The sequence below is a fragment of the Cavia porcellus genome, unplaced genomic scaffold, assembly GCF_034190915.1.
Source record: "Cavia porcellus strain 051 isolate PalLab524CR breed Dunkin Hartley unplaced genomic scaffold, mCavPor4.1 scaffold_26, whole genome shotgun sequence".
NCBI lineage: Eukaryota > Metazoa > Chordata > Mammalia > Rodentia > Caviidae > Cavia > Cavia porcellus.
This window is the reverse complement of record NW_026947509.1, coordinates 33,964,899-33,978,861: the sequence shown is the minus strand read 5'-3', so window position 1 is coordinate 33,978,861 and position 13,963 is coordinate 33,964,899. Positions and strand designations below refer to the sequence as shown.

The window sequence follows — 13,963 nt, the reverse complement described above, 5'->3', positions numbered from 1 at the left end:
GGAGACCAGGTATGCTCCACACCTCATCCCATGCCTTTTTCAGAGTCTTCCCAGTCTTCAAGGGCACTTGACATTTATGTGTCTGTGTCTTACCATGCTTGCCTTGCTCTAGTGCAAGCTCTGCAGAGAGCCCTTCCTCATCCTTGGCTTGATGTTCCAGTGCCTGGAGACATTTGTGACACACAGTGTGGACTTCATGAGTGTTTGTTGAGTGGCTAAATGAAGGAAAGTGGTTGTTAGGAGCATGTGTGGAGGTAGGCGTTCAAGATTGCCAGTTTACACAAGCTGGGCTATATGGGTGTCACTTGAAGGAGAGATGCTCTGGGGCCATATACTGGTTCTCTGCACAGTGATACCCTCGCTGCCCTCCCAGCATGGCCCAGCCCTGATTTCTCACTTCTCCTAGCCAGGTCACCATTCTCTGAGGAGGCAGGCTTGTTTCAAGGAGCCCCAAGAGCCAGAACCAGAGTCAATAAATGGGAATCCTAGGGAGGTGGTGGCTTGTGCCTGTAATCCCAGCCTGGGAGGATGAGGCAGGAAGATCACCATAATTTCAAGGCCATTCCAGGATGCATAGTAAGTCCAAAGCCAGCCTCAACTACATAATGAGACCCTGTCTCAAAAAGGGAATGAAATCTAGCCTGTCACTTTGTCTTAGGATGGAGCAGACTGGCAGGGAAGTCGTGATTTCCAAAGTGTGCAAGGGATACAGGCCTAGACCCCGCTGTGTGCAGGCCTGGAGCTGGGCACCAGGCATCACATAGGCAGTTGGAGCCCGTGGAGTTCACAGCCCCTTCTGCCCTCGAGCCTCCCCTGTGTTGTTATTACTTTCTTATTCACTCAGCAAATGCCCCGAGCTTTTCATGCTGATAGCACAGGAGGGGGCTCGTGACCAGCCTGAAGTGACTGGTTGAGGGCAGGAGTAGGAGGCACAGAGGGGTCCAGACACTCGCCTGCCAGAGAAGGTGCCTTGAGCACGGCGAGAAGGAGCAGCTCAGACAGAACAGCTGAGCTCGGAGCCAGAGCCGCTCCGAGGAGGAGGCTGTTAAGTACTCTGTGGGGCCATGGCTGGCACTGAGGAGGAAGGGCCCGGAAGTGCAGGCTGGCCTGGGGAGCTTCGTTGGGATCACCTCATTGGGAAGCAGAGACAGAAGAAGGGTATCGAAGTGGGAGCGAGGATGAGGGTGTTTTGCAAAGGGCGCTGCCTTCTCTGTGGAAAGCAGGCTTGAGAAGTGGTGGGGAAACCTAGGTGGTCCTGGTTGAGGAGTGGGAGGAAGAAGTGGGAGCAGGTCAGAGAGAAGCCCAGCAGGGGTGGTTCGTGGACTGATCAGGAGGCTTGAGCAGGGCTGGGCAGTGGGAAAGCAGTGTTGGATCGCTGGGCAGCAACCCCACTTCCTGAGGTGGGATCGTAGGGAGGGAAGTGGGCCTGGGGCTGCACGCAGGCAAGAGCGAGGGGCCTGGGGCTGCTCTGCGGCAGTTCCCAGCAGGCACATAGGAATGGTTCAGGCGAATGGTACAGAACCAGGAGATCAAGGCCCACAGGCAGTGCTTGTACCCCTGCAAGTGAATGGGACAGTCCAGGGAGGAAAAGCCCCTTACCACCTGCAGGGGGCTGAGAAGGAGGGGTGGGGCGGGGTTCCCAGGCTGGGAGTCAGCAGGCTGTAGGTGCTGCTGTTGACTCCAGCCTGGCAGGGCTTGGACTCAGTGACACTAGTCATTAGTGACCTCGTTTATGCTGATGAGTTATGTGTAGCAGCACCCGCCCTCCCACTGAATTCAGAGGGTTTCCAGGATTGCAGGGTCTCGGGTGGTTCAGGCTACAGTACTGCATCACAGACCAGGTGGCTTACAGCGACAGCAGCTGCTGCTTATAGTTTGGGGGGGGGGGGGCTTGAAATCCAAGGCTAAAGCACTGGAAAATGCAGTATTGGGTGAAGACCCATTTTCTGGTTCACAGCAGGTGTCTTGCTGGGTTTGTGTGTGGCAGAAGGGACAGGGAGCGCTCTGTCTGTGTAAAGCAGTGGTCATGTTGAGTAACACTGCATCCTCATGACACAGGGCTCCCTCCAGGTGCCGTCTCCTGTGGGGATTAGGTTCAGTGTGTGAATTTCAAGGAGTGGATGTCCAGTGTACTGCAGCATGTGTTATTGTCCTCTGGGAAGAGTGTCCTGTTGGGGTTCCAAAGAGCCCGTCACCCTGTCCAGTCTCGGCAGTAGACAGAGATGAGCTCCGATGACCCAAGACTGGATGACCCTGGTCTCAGCCCTGGTAAAGGAAGCCTGCTGTCCACACGTCCACCAGGAGTGCTCACTGCTGGTACCACCCTCGGAGCAGTGCAGAGAATCGCCCTGCTCCCAGCTGGAGGTGACCATAAGCTGGGACCTTAGAGGGACCTGCTGGATCTAGAGGACTCGCTCTTCTAATGAAAGAGTACTGGAGCTACGGGCGTAGTGGCTGTCCTGTACTGAGGCTCTGCTACCAGTGGCGAAGGAGGCTGGCAGTGGGAACCACAAGAGCCTTCAGGGACTGGGTGTGGCTGGGAATGAGGCTGGGAAAGGGCTTCTGAATCCAAGGCTCAGAATGCAGCTTCCACTGAGTCATGAGAGAGAGGGAGGGATTTGACCCACGGAGACCGAAAATCTAGATACCCTGTGCTAGAAATGACCGTGTGGATGTGGGGCCAAGCTCCCTCCCAGCCTGATTGGAATCTGGGTCTTATCACCCCCCAGACAACTTGGGAAGTTCAGGAGGAGTGAGTGGGTCTCTTCCCTGCCTCAGGATTCATTGATTGCAAAGATGCTGTCAGAGTTTGTGTGCAGAGAAGACATTTAAAGACAGCCATGCTGCCACCCCGAGGACCATTTCATTTTCATGATCTCATCACCAGCATCCTGTGGGTAGTTGTCATAGATTATGTAACATTGTTGCACGTTCTCACTGCAGTTCACTTTGCTCCTGTGCGCCTTCCTCACCATCCTCTGCCTTGTCATGTTATCCTCAGGTGGGCAGATTAGACTGAGCGCTCCTACAGGAGGGGTCACCACTTCCCCATGCTCATATTAGAGCAAACCACAGGCTGCATCCAGCAGACTGCAGACCCGTGCAAAGATGCGCTTCCTGAGAGCTGGAGCCCTGCAGAAACAGTGGTTCCAGGATGACACCGAGTCGGGTTGGCAGCCCTGGGGATGTGTCGGGGCCACCTGTCAGGGACACTGGTGTGGAATGGCTGGTTCCTAAGGCCTGACTTTAGATTGTCAGTATCAGCATCAGAGCTGAGTGGAGCACTCTGATCCCTGGTGGGACTCATCCACTCTGAGGAGCGTCTACCTTGCCCCCGCTGATGGGCCCTGGCATGGCTCAGCTCCGAATCCCTCCTCTCTGTGCTTCCACTGCCCTCCAGAACTCTGGGAGGCTGAGGCAGAGAGATCGCAAGTTGTGCCCAGCCTGGGCAACTTCGTGAGAGAGAGCCTGTGTTATAATTTTTAAAAATTTAAAAAGGTCTGAGGGGTCGTAGCTCTGTGAAGGCCTGGGTTTAATCTACAGTATCACACCAAAAAAAAAAAAAAAAAAAAAAAAAAAAGGCAACTCGCAGTACTCCTGTCAATCCCAGTAAATGAATTTTTTTTAAAGGAACACTTTTCAATACCTTTGGTAGAAATTAAGAGTGAATATTTCTTAAAACAACCATGTTGGTGCTCAATGTCCTGGTGGCTTCCACGTGTGGCCTTTGGGAGGTGTGTTATCCTCTTTCATGGAATAAAACCCTCAACAACACCACCTCAAGAGTTCTGCAAGTTCACATTATGTAAATATGTGTAATAAAATATTTATTTAAGGTTTCCATAAAAATGTCCGGAGAATAAGAGAGTGTCTCTTTGCTGGTTTTAAAGGCTCTGCTGGGAATTCTGAGTGAAATCCAAGCCTCTCAAGTGTGTTTTGTTTGGCCCCATCATGTTTTATCTCTGGTAATGAACTCTTTGTCAGTTTGTCAATTTTCACAAAGGACAGAAAGTTCATGTGTAGTAACAGTACAGAGTCCAGATTGGAAGTCATGGTTGATATCATGGCAGAATAATCCCCGCTTTTCCTTTGGTCAATATTTACCTGTGAGGCCAATAGATTATGATCCTGACTTCAAAAGGATACACTTTATTTTACCTTCTCCGGGTGTTGCTTTTAGGTACTTGAAATATCAGACCTCGAAGCTGAGCTGTCTGAGATTTCTGGCCCAGTCGAGTTCCTCCGTCCTCCAAGGCGGGTTCACTGCTTCTGGTGACCCAGTGACCGGCTGCGTGCGGTCAGGCGGAGGCCAAGGCCGCAGAGGCTGCTTCTCCCGGTGCTGCAGACAGCCCCTCCACCCTGAGATGCTCCCCTGTCTCACCCCAGAGCTTGGGTCACAGAGACTTCCAGATTCCCTGAGGTGTCACGTTGTGGATCAGGCGAGAAAACCCAGAGAATCCCCGTAAAGGGACCTCAGGGTCAGAGCAAATAAAGAACATGGAACAAATTCCTTCCCTTGCCTGAACCCCTTATTTTAAGCACTCTGCTTAAAAGCCAAAGAAAGGGTATCCCCAAAGAAGAAGCAGTGGCAGGAGGGATGTAATAAAAAGCCACAAACTTGGCAGATAAAAGGTCTGACGCCTTAGGACTAGCCGTCCAGGTCACTAGACGAGTCAGTGATGATGGTTCCTAAGCCCTCCTCAGCCCCATTCTCAGTGTGTCAGAGCGGATAGTGGACTATCAGCTTGGGAGTGGCCAAGTCCACTGCAGACTAGGCTCAGTGGCTTCTGGATCCTGGGGTTCAAATGAGGTCATCGTGCTTCTTTCCTTTCTCAGACTTCTTCTCTCCTGTGTTGGTCCGAGTGTGTGGCAAAGGTGCTCCCAGGAGACAGACCGACTTCTCTAATGTTTGTGTCTGACCCGAAGGAAGAGCTCAGGGTAGATCGGCCTGGAGCGCACAGCTGTGCCCGGCTAGGTCGCTGTGCCAGGGTGGGTCTAGAGAGTTGGCTAGTGCGTGCCTCTGTCTAGGCAGTGTCACCATGTGTGCCTCTGCCCCGATGCTGTCTTCAGACTGTGCTCTCGAGTTCCTGTTCCCTCCACTTTGTGCATGTTCACATGCATGTGAGAGAGAGAGAGAGAGAGAGAGAGAGAGAGAGAGAGAGAGAGAGAGAGATGAGTATATTTGATAGATGATTTATGGGATGTTCAAGCATGAACCTTAGATTTTTAGCCTGCTGCTGCCCCACCTCCTTAGGCACACTTTCATCGGCCGGACGGATTACTGTCCATCCACCGGCAGAAGGCAGCACCTGGCTGGAAGGGAGGTTCTAAAAGGGAGAAACATGTAGATCTTTGACCAGAGGGAGAAAACACCAGGCAACCAACTCTTGCTTCCTCCACTCAGCAGGGATTCATTGAGCGCCCATAGTATATGTGCTGCAGGGAAGGCCCAGCTGCTGAGCTCGCTGTAGAGGAAGGGCAGGTGTGGGAGATCACTGAGATCACTGTGGTGACTAGAAGGAGGACAGCTCTGGGACTGACTGTGGTCAGCATCAGCAGGCATGCAGTTGGGGCTTAAGCAGTGCAGGCGGAGGGGGAAAGCACAGAAGAGCCTCCTCTTGCTTGGGATTCTCTGTCAGTTGACCCTGGAGGAAAGGCAAGTGTGGCAGGTAGTCCCAGCTGGGCTTACCCTCAGCACAGAAGAAAGACAGCCTAGATGCACGTTTGAGTCGGGGGAGGTAAGACGTGTTCAGGGGGCAGAATAGGGCTCTTCCCTGCATATAGAGAGAGTGAAAGATGAGGCCACACACTGACAAGGTAGTCTGGGGCACAGGCTCTCCAGGAGCATGTTTGAACAGTGGTAGCAAGTCTGGAGGTCTGGTCAGGGTGCAGAGGCCAGGCAGGCAGGTGGAGTGCGCTGGCCAAAGGTGGTGGCTGGTGGGGATGGAGGGAGCCAGGGCTTCGGGAGGCAGTGTCCCACAGGGCTGGGACTTCATGCTCTTCTAGTGACCCCAGAGGGGTTCTTCAGCATCCAGAAAGACTTGCCTAGCTTTGCAAATCTATTGATAGATATTTAAAGACAAGCCCTTGGAAAAGGGAAATGGCCTGAGAAAATAGTTCATTTTGTTGGTTCACTGTGCGAATCTTGTCATTTTTTGGTATTCAAGGAGGCAAAGGACACGAATACAGGGCTGAGTGCCTGGAAAGCCTGGGATGGAGGCCTGTGGGGTGCAGAGTGACACGCGTTCCTGTAGCACATTCCCGGGGCCGGAAGCACCCTGGCCACTCCAGAGGGGCTGATGGTCCTTCTTTTGTATTCACAGGTACTTTCCAAGTGGGCGTCCACATTGCCGATGTGAGCTACTTTGTTCCCCAGGGGTCGCAGCTGGATAAGGTGGCTGCCGAAAGAGCCACCAGTGTCTACTTGGTGCAGAAGGTAAAAGCGTCTCTAGTTTTTTAGATTTAAAAACAGACTTCATTTGTCTCTCTTTTTTCAAAAAGTTTTTTGAGAAATAGCAGTCTTATCTGGAATGTCTTTTCTTATGTCTAGTAAGACCACTGAGAAACAGCATCTGCTACTGGAAAAGTGCTTACCCTCTGTGATTGTATGTTCTCCTGAAAGATGCTGGGAAAACAGGCATTAAGCATCAGCAGAAAGTGAGGGAAAATACCTGCCTTCAGGGGACTGTCTCAGGGCCACCAGTTTTGGTGCCATTCGGTTAGGACCCAGCCACACCCACTGGCAGGGGCTGCCTTCACCAGACAGCAGCAGAGCAGAATGACGGCTCACTGTCTACTGTGGGGCCTTTTACAAGCTATGTCAGCACCTGTTTTATAGGGAGGGCGACAGTCCTGTCCTGCCTTTTGGGAAGTGTCTGGTGAAGTCTGTTAGATGGAAAGGACCGGAAGAGCCAACCTTTGCCCCCAAGTCTGAACTCCAGTGCCCCTGCCCAGTCAGAGTGTATGTATGCAGGCTTCCCTCTGTCCCTCTGTGCAAGGAAGAATTGAGACAGAATCTTGGCCAGCATCCACTCTACCCTGTGTGCCTGGCACACACCTACGGTAACCTCGAGAACCCACTCCCCTAACAAGTCCTTCTTCGGTATCTGGCTGGACACTGCTGTCGGCCCAGCAGGCAGAGACAAATAAAAGACTATACCTGGGTTATTTCTATCTCATGAATTCCTCCAGCTTTCTTTGTCCTCCTTTGACACTCCATTCATCACACTTTCCAACTCTGTCCTGACTTTCACTTCCTGTCTGACTTCCATGAACTCAGAGGTTTGGTTTTGGGTTCCTACGCACGTTGGTTTGAACCTCCCCTACTCCCTCTATTCCCTGTGCCTAAGATGTGGCTCCTGGTGTTTGTGCTGTACTAAGGTGAGAGCTGTGTCCCATGCCCAGGCCACACATACTGAGAACAGAGAGCCCCAGGAGCTGGGTGTTCTTTGTGCTCTACCTGCTGTGCTGTGCAAATTCCATGTGTCGTCCCTTGTGCTCCCGATTCCTTCTGTGCAGTGGCAGAGGAGAGGATGGACTGTGCGCTCTGCTCACACAGGTCACCTGTCCCAGCAGATCCCTTTCTCTGGCTACTGCCTCCCCATTTCCTGGGGAGACTCGCTTGCTCTCTGTCCAAGGTGGGGAGATTGTTGGGGTGCCAAGCTGTAGGGCTGGGGAAACTACCTATGTTGGGGCCCTAAGGAGACCCAGGAAGGGGTTCTCCCCCAAAGAGCCTGTATGTCTTGGCCCAAGCATTTTGGCATGTTCTGGAGAAAGCCTCCTGCTTCTCCTGCTTCTTACCAACCTCTCTTCCCTTCCTCACCACTTTCAGAATAAGGGCCTGAGAAACCAGTACTCCTGGGTGCCTGAACCCCTGCTTTTTCTGCTGCTTCCCAGGACAGGCCACCATGTACTGCTTACTCCGAAAATGTTTCCAACTCCAGGGTCCCACTGGAGCCAGCCTCATGCTCTTCTCATGACTGGGCCTGGCCAGAGGGATGGCAGAGCCTTATCCTGCAACATACAAGGGTGATGGATCTTTTTAAGACACAGCATTCTCCTGATTTTTGTTTTCTCACTTAGAACCCTGAAGATAGTCACTGTTTCCTGTCATTCTGCCTCCTGAATAGCCCTGTGGTGCCACTTTCCTAACACCTGCCTCCTGTCACACCCCTGCCAGGGATCCCAGCAGCGAACTTGTCAATAGCAGGAGACGGAGGAGCCATAGCCCTGTGCTCGAGGTCGGATGGCCTGGGCCCCGGCTGGCAGGAGGGCAGCCTGTGATAGCATCTTCTCCTCCCAAACTTAAGCCCAGCTAGCAGTGGAGAGCTCAGCTTGTGCTGGGGGTTTCTTGGCCGCTTCTTTCCTGTGGAACCAACTTCTGTTCAGACTGTCAGATTCCACATGGCTCTCATCTAGGGTCCCCACCCATGCCATAACCCCAGACCTGTGTCAGTCCTGATGCACAGGCCGAGAGCAACTCTTGCCTCAGCTAGATAAGCTAGCACCTGTGACGTGTGAAAGGTGGACTTCAGACATGCCTGAACCAGGCCCACTGGGCCATAATGTCACATGGCCTTTGGGTACCCAGCTATCTGCTAGTGATAAAAGCAAAGGATCCACTAGCAGAAAGGCTATCACCCGGGAGGATCATCACTTGCTTCCTCACCCCAGCCTTGTGCCTCCGACACTCCCCCATCACACTCATAGTCCTGGATCACTTACAATAGCACAGTCTTTGTGCCAGCCTCAAGAAGGGAATGTTCTAGAATGTCTGGGCTCCAGTTTTGCAGAGTTCCCAAATGACACCCACAAAGATACTAGTCACTCGGAAACAAATAGTCTTCTGGGGCAGCCTAAAAGCTCCTAGGGTTTCTGGTATTTATCGTGCTGCCAAGACTTCCTTTCGTGGTTCTTGTTTGTCCACTCATTAGGAACTCATCTTTCAAAGTGGGTCTCTTCTGGCACTTGATTGTATCACTGTCCTTAGGAGCTTAAGATTTGGTTGTCTATGGCCCAGCAGTGAACAGCGAGGTTATCAGTCTCAGAGCCAGAGCTGCTGCCTGCCACCGCTGCCTCCAGTACCCAGAGCCTCCTCTCACCGACCCCATAATGGTGCCTTCTGCACTGCTAACTCGAGGCTCTCCAAGCAGTGCCCAGCACCACTGCTCCAGGGGGACCACCTGTCTCTAGGGGGTCGGCTTTGCTTACAGTTCATGCCGAATGACCAGAACCTCCATGTGGATAGGCTTGCTGTCCCAGAAGTGGAATGCTGAGTGTACTTAGGGTCGCAGTAGACCGGAACGGTGACATGCTAAGCCAGAAGCTGCAGGATCATCAAATTCAGTTTCAAGAAATGGAGGTGATCCTTTTGCCCAGCTGCCTCTGAGACCCATTACCAGCAAGGACCCCTCCGGGGGACGAATAGCCTGTGCCCTCCGCTGAGCATAGGTACTCTGCACTGGACTCCACTGAGGAGACAAACTGTTCCTCTCTGGCCTCCACAGCCCTGTCAGCCTAATCCTCACCCTTGGAGAACACAGCACGAATGCCTGCCCCGCAAAGCCCTGTGCACCAGGTTCCTTCCCTCCTTGGCCTCCAGCCGGCTGCTGTCTGCCCCAGCTGTGCTGGAGCCCAGCCTCACCCGATGCCCTTCCAGTTATGTTTGTGTTTCAGGGAGACTGCAGCACTCTGTGTTTGCCTCCACTCAACCTTTTCTTGGAGCCAGGTGGGACCTACTCACCTGGTGCTAGAAGAATGTCACACTTTTACTCCTGACAGCATCTACTGTCCACAGCTTTCTTCATTCTTTACCTAATGTCCCTCTCCATAGTGATTGTAGCTTTACCTTCCACAGCATGGGGGAGCCAGACAGTATCTAGGGGGCCATGAGTCACTTTGGAGGATTCTGGATCTTCTGGCAGGCCCAGAATAGGTGTGAAGACCATACCATGTGAGCAGAGTCACCGAGGCCATCCATGTGGAGGATGTAGTGTGATGTTTCTCTAGGTTCCCACACCATCTGCTAGTGCAAGAGCTGGAGGATCGGTTCCCTAGGTCTCTGGAAGTTTCCATAGCCTGCCAATGTTGCCTGCTACAAGTCCTGCATGCATCTAGCCTGCCAACACTTGCCTGCAAAGCCTGAGACGGGACTGAGAGCCAAATTCTGGTTCACGACACCTTGCAATGCTGTTATTAACTGGAATTTGCTTTACTGGGAAAGATGAGAAAGGGAGCCAACTTTTGCCTCAGAGATATGTGAAACCCACTTGTGCAGCCAAAATAAAAAACAAAAATGTGTCCATGGCCTATGGAGTAATAATGGGCTCTCAATGCTGGGCAAAGGCAGATTGACACAACTGCTTTTGAAAACTGATAAATCTTGTAGAGCTGGACCTATACAAAGCTTGTGGTTCAGTAATTCTACTTCTAGGTCTGTACCCCCCCCCCAAAATGCATACTGTATACATTATGAGAAGAATGTTCATTGGCAAACTATTGAGAAGAGCAAAAAAAAAAAAAAAAAAAAAAAACCCAGAAACCGGTCAGTGCCCATCACCTGTACAGTGGACAGATAAATCATGGTTCATTCATGAGGCAATGAGGATGGGCAGTCGGCAGCACTCCTGTCACAGGGCGAAGGGAACCAGGCACATGCTGAAGGGTCCCATGGAAGTAAGACCAGAATTAGACCAATCTGTGCCACTAGAAGCCAGAGCAGCGATTGCCACGGAGGGGAGATGGCCTGCGTGGGGGCAGACGGCCTGCGTGGTAGGGACTTCAATGAGACCTGACGGGCTGCTGATGGCCTGTGTGTCCACTTGTATAACCACATCAGTGTTTTATTTATGCCTGGTAGTTTTTCTGTCTACATGTTAGACTTAAATTTCGTGAAGCTTTTTGGGGGTCACTGCATTTCACTTTGGCTCTGAGACAAAGAAACCGCTTCCTAGCTTGGCCCTCCTGAGAACACAGTTCTGACTCTGCATACAGATTCCGCTGCCCGGGACCTCAGGTCGCTTCTTGCTGCCCTGAAATGCTGGCTGCCAAGCCCGGCCTCATCTGGCCCAGGTGTCTTTAAGAAGGAAGATGAGACCCCCAAACTCCCTTTCATATGCAGAACATAATGTTTGATGCAAAGAGAAATAGACACAAACTCTTAAGCATTAATCTTTGCAGCAAGCTCTTTAAGACCACATTAAGTGACTCAATGAGAATCATTGTCTTTATGTAGAAAAGTGTAACTCTGCTCTTCAGGTTTGAGTATTGGACACTAGTGGACACAATTAGAGGTTTTTTGAAGCCGGTAGCTTTCTCTTGTCCAGTCACTGCATTCTTCACTTATAACCAGGAATCGTATTTCAAAATAAGAAATTCAGAAAGTAAAATTGGGCTAAGTAACTGAGTGTGTTGCCTTTTCTGCTCTTTACATGGCTTTTGCGATTGTCACCATATTCCATATCTCCTCGGGCCTCTGAGAAGCCTTGTGGGTGGCGTGGGGACAGGGCCTGGTGCCTGTACTGGCCACTCTGCCTCCTGCCTGGCAGGCACGCAGACACCAACCCGCAACCTTGGATAGCAGCAGCCGTGAGCTCTGATGCCTCTGAACCAAGGCTCTGACCTTTCTTCCTGCTCTTGTTTCTTAAAGGACTGTGTCCAGGAACTTTTCTGTCCCTTGTACTTTTACTCTGCCTGCAAAGGTCTTCTTAAAAGCCCGGTGAGCTGCTTCTCCTCTCCAATTCCCTGCTTCTCCTTTTGGCAAAATCATTTTCCCAAACTTCATCACTGGGAAGCAGGGGTGTTGGGGGTTCCCCGATCTCTTTTCATTTCAGTGCTGACCTCTGAGTGACTGATGGTCAGAGTTACAGTCTGAGCCAGGCTTGGGGAATTACCCTGGAGAGTGGGACAATACACAGTGAAACCAGTCTTGGGTCCAAATCCCATCTCTCTGGCTTTTAAATGGAATTCTTTTTGTTGAGACTTTAGTCACAGTAATAAGTATTTGGTAACTATTATTAACAATTAGATGTACTCAGGCAGAAATTTCAACCTAAATCCTGTGGGAAAACATTCCCTTTGAGAAAGATGACTCTGTTAGGACAGAGGACAAGTGTCTACCCAAACTTGGGCCTGTGTCTTTGTGAAGGACACAACATTTCCCCACTGTCTTCTCTCAGAGAGAAATACAATGTAATTTTAAGTTTTCAGGGAATTTTTTTAAATAAGTGAATTAAGTTTTAAAAGTAAAAGGAAACCTAAACAGTTGAAACCTAAACCTAAATTTTCTGCCTACTGGCCCAACCACTCATGTTATTTTAGGTGTGAAACAGCTCGAATGAAAGTTTGCCCATAAATCTCTACAATATTTTATTGGTACTGCTTTATAATAGAGATCAAAGATTGGGATTGGAAGCCCATCTCCAGGCAGAGTCCAAGGAGTTTTAAGATGTTCCTTTCTGACACCAGTAGGTTGTCAGAGTGTTGATGTTTGGTTAATGTCAAACTGTGTAGCAAAGAGTTGATCAAATTCTGAATTCATGGAAGTGTTGATATGAAAAAGGAAACTCTTTAAACAGCGATGTTGGCCGGCAGACGAATTACCTAGCTCCTTTCCATCAGTTCAGGGTGAAAGGAGGGAGCTAGCTGAGCTCTCGAGCGGTTGGAACCTTGAGGTTCTCAGAGAGGAGAAGAAAACTTCACCAGGTTGCGAGGCTACAGATCAGGGCTGCTGGACACTGTGGGCAGGAGGGGATTTGGGCAGGGAGCCAGCCCAGGCCAGTGCTGAAAAGGGCAGGGACCCCTGAGGTCCCATAGTGGCAAGGTCCCTATGGGCTCATCCTTCCTATCTGCCTGGATGACTGATTCCTCCCTTCTGTGGCCCTTTCCACTGGTCACAGGGCTGTCCTGGCTAACCCACTGCTGAACTTGGCCAGCCTGCCCGCTGTGGCTTTCACAGATGTTTCTGCTCTCCGAGGCTAATGTAAGATTTTATAGTCTTGTTGGTACCCCCACCCAGCTGCCTTGGGCAGTGCTATATTGACCCAACTGATCAGTTTCTTGCAGCTCTCCAAGCATTCTCCCAGAATGCTTAGAAAGTCAGAGCTTGACAACTGTCCTTTTTTTCCACAGCCAGCTTTGAAGTTTATTCTCACCCAACTCTAGACCTGACTCCAAGGCTCACTTCAAGCCCTCTACCTTTCCTGCTGCAGGCTGTGCCTCATCCACTTGGCCTGTATGAATGCAAGCTGCAGGCCAGGCCCTGGGCGGAGAAGATGAGTGGGGTGCTGGTCAGGCTGTGGGGAGTCAAGGAGGCGGGCGTGTATGCAAACGCTTGTGTGTCCTGGGCTGTCGCCTTGTAGAAGTGCTCTGGGCAGAGGCGGAGAGAGAAGGGAGAAGTTGGATCTGCTCAGGTGCAGTGCCAGTGGTAGGGGAGCTTCTCCAGGGCCCAAGGCTGCACATAGCAGGCATTTCCGAGCAGTGTTTCCCCTCGCAGGTGCACAGTTTCCAGATGGAAGTGGATGGGGACAGTGGTGCAGGGAGAGCCTAGAAATGGCTTCCTCCCAGAGAAGCGTGTCCTTTGGGATTGGGTGGGTGGTGGGGGAGCAACAGAGGGAACTGAGGGGCAAGGCTGCAGAGAAGCCTGAGTCTCAGGCTGAGGAGCATGGACAGCCTCTTGAGAGCCCCTGGAAAGTGACAGTGATTGGGAGAGAGTGAGGCCAGAGACGAGGGTGTCGCCCCACACCAGGACCTTCCTGTCGATGCTCCCTTTAGGCCTTGAACAGCCGCAGTAGAGATGGAGATGTTGTTCAGACATAAAGAGTTTACCTGCATGACCGTGTATCAGCATGAGACGAGGCAATAGATATTCTGGGCCTGGTGCCATATGAATGCCCTAAATGACAGAATTTCATCTGCCCCTGTCACATAATAGGAAGTGGGGGAAGCCACAGGGTAAGGAAATGAG

At 51.4% G+C, this 13,963-nt stretch overlaps 1 protein-coding gene across 3 annotated transcripts in view; it reads left to right on the top strand.

The window, feature by feature from the left end:
* Dis3l2 (DIS3 like 3'-5' exoribonuclease 2) overlaps positions 1-13,963 on the top strand; it is a 266,965-nt gene that overhangs the window by 185,902 nt on the left and 67,100 nt on the right. For all 3 annotated transcript variants that reach the window (XM_063237106.1, XM_003474416.4, XM_013157595.2), the window contains one exon: positions 6,324-6,436. In XM_063237106.1, the coding sequence (XP_063093176.1) occupies positions 6,324-6,436 (113 nt within the window). The remainder of the gene's footprint in view (positions 1-6,323; positions 6,437-13,963) is intronic.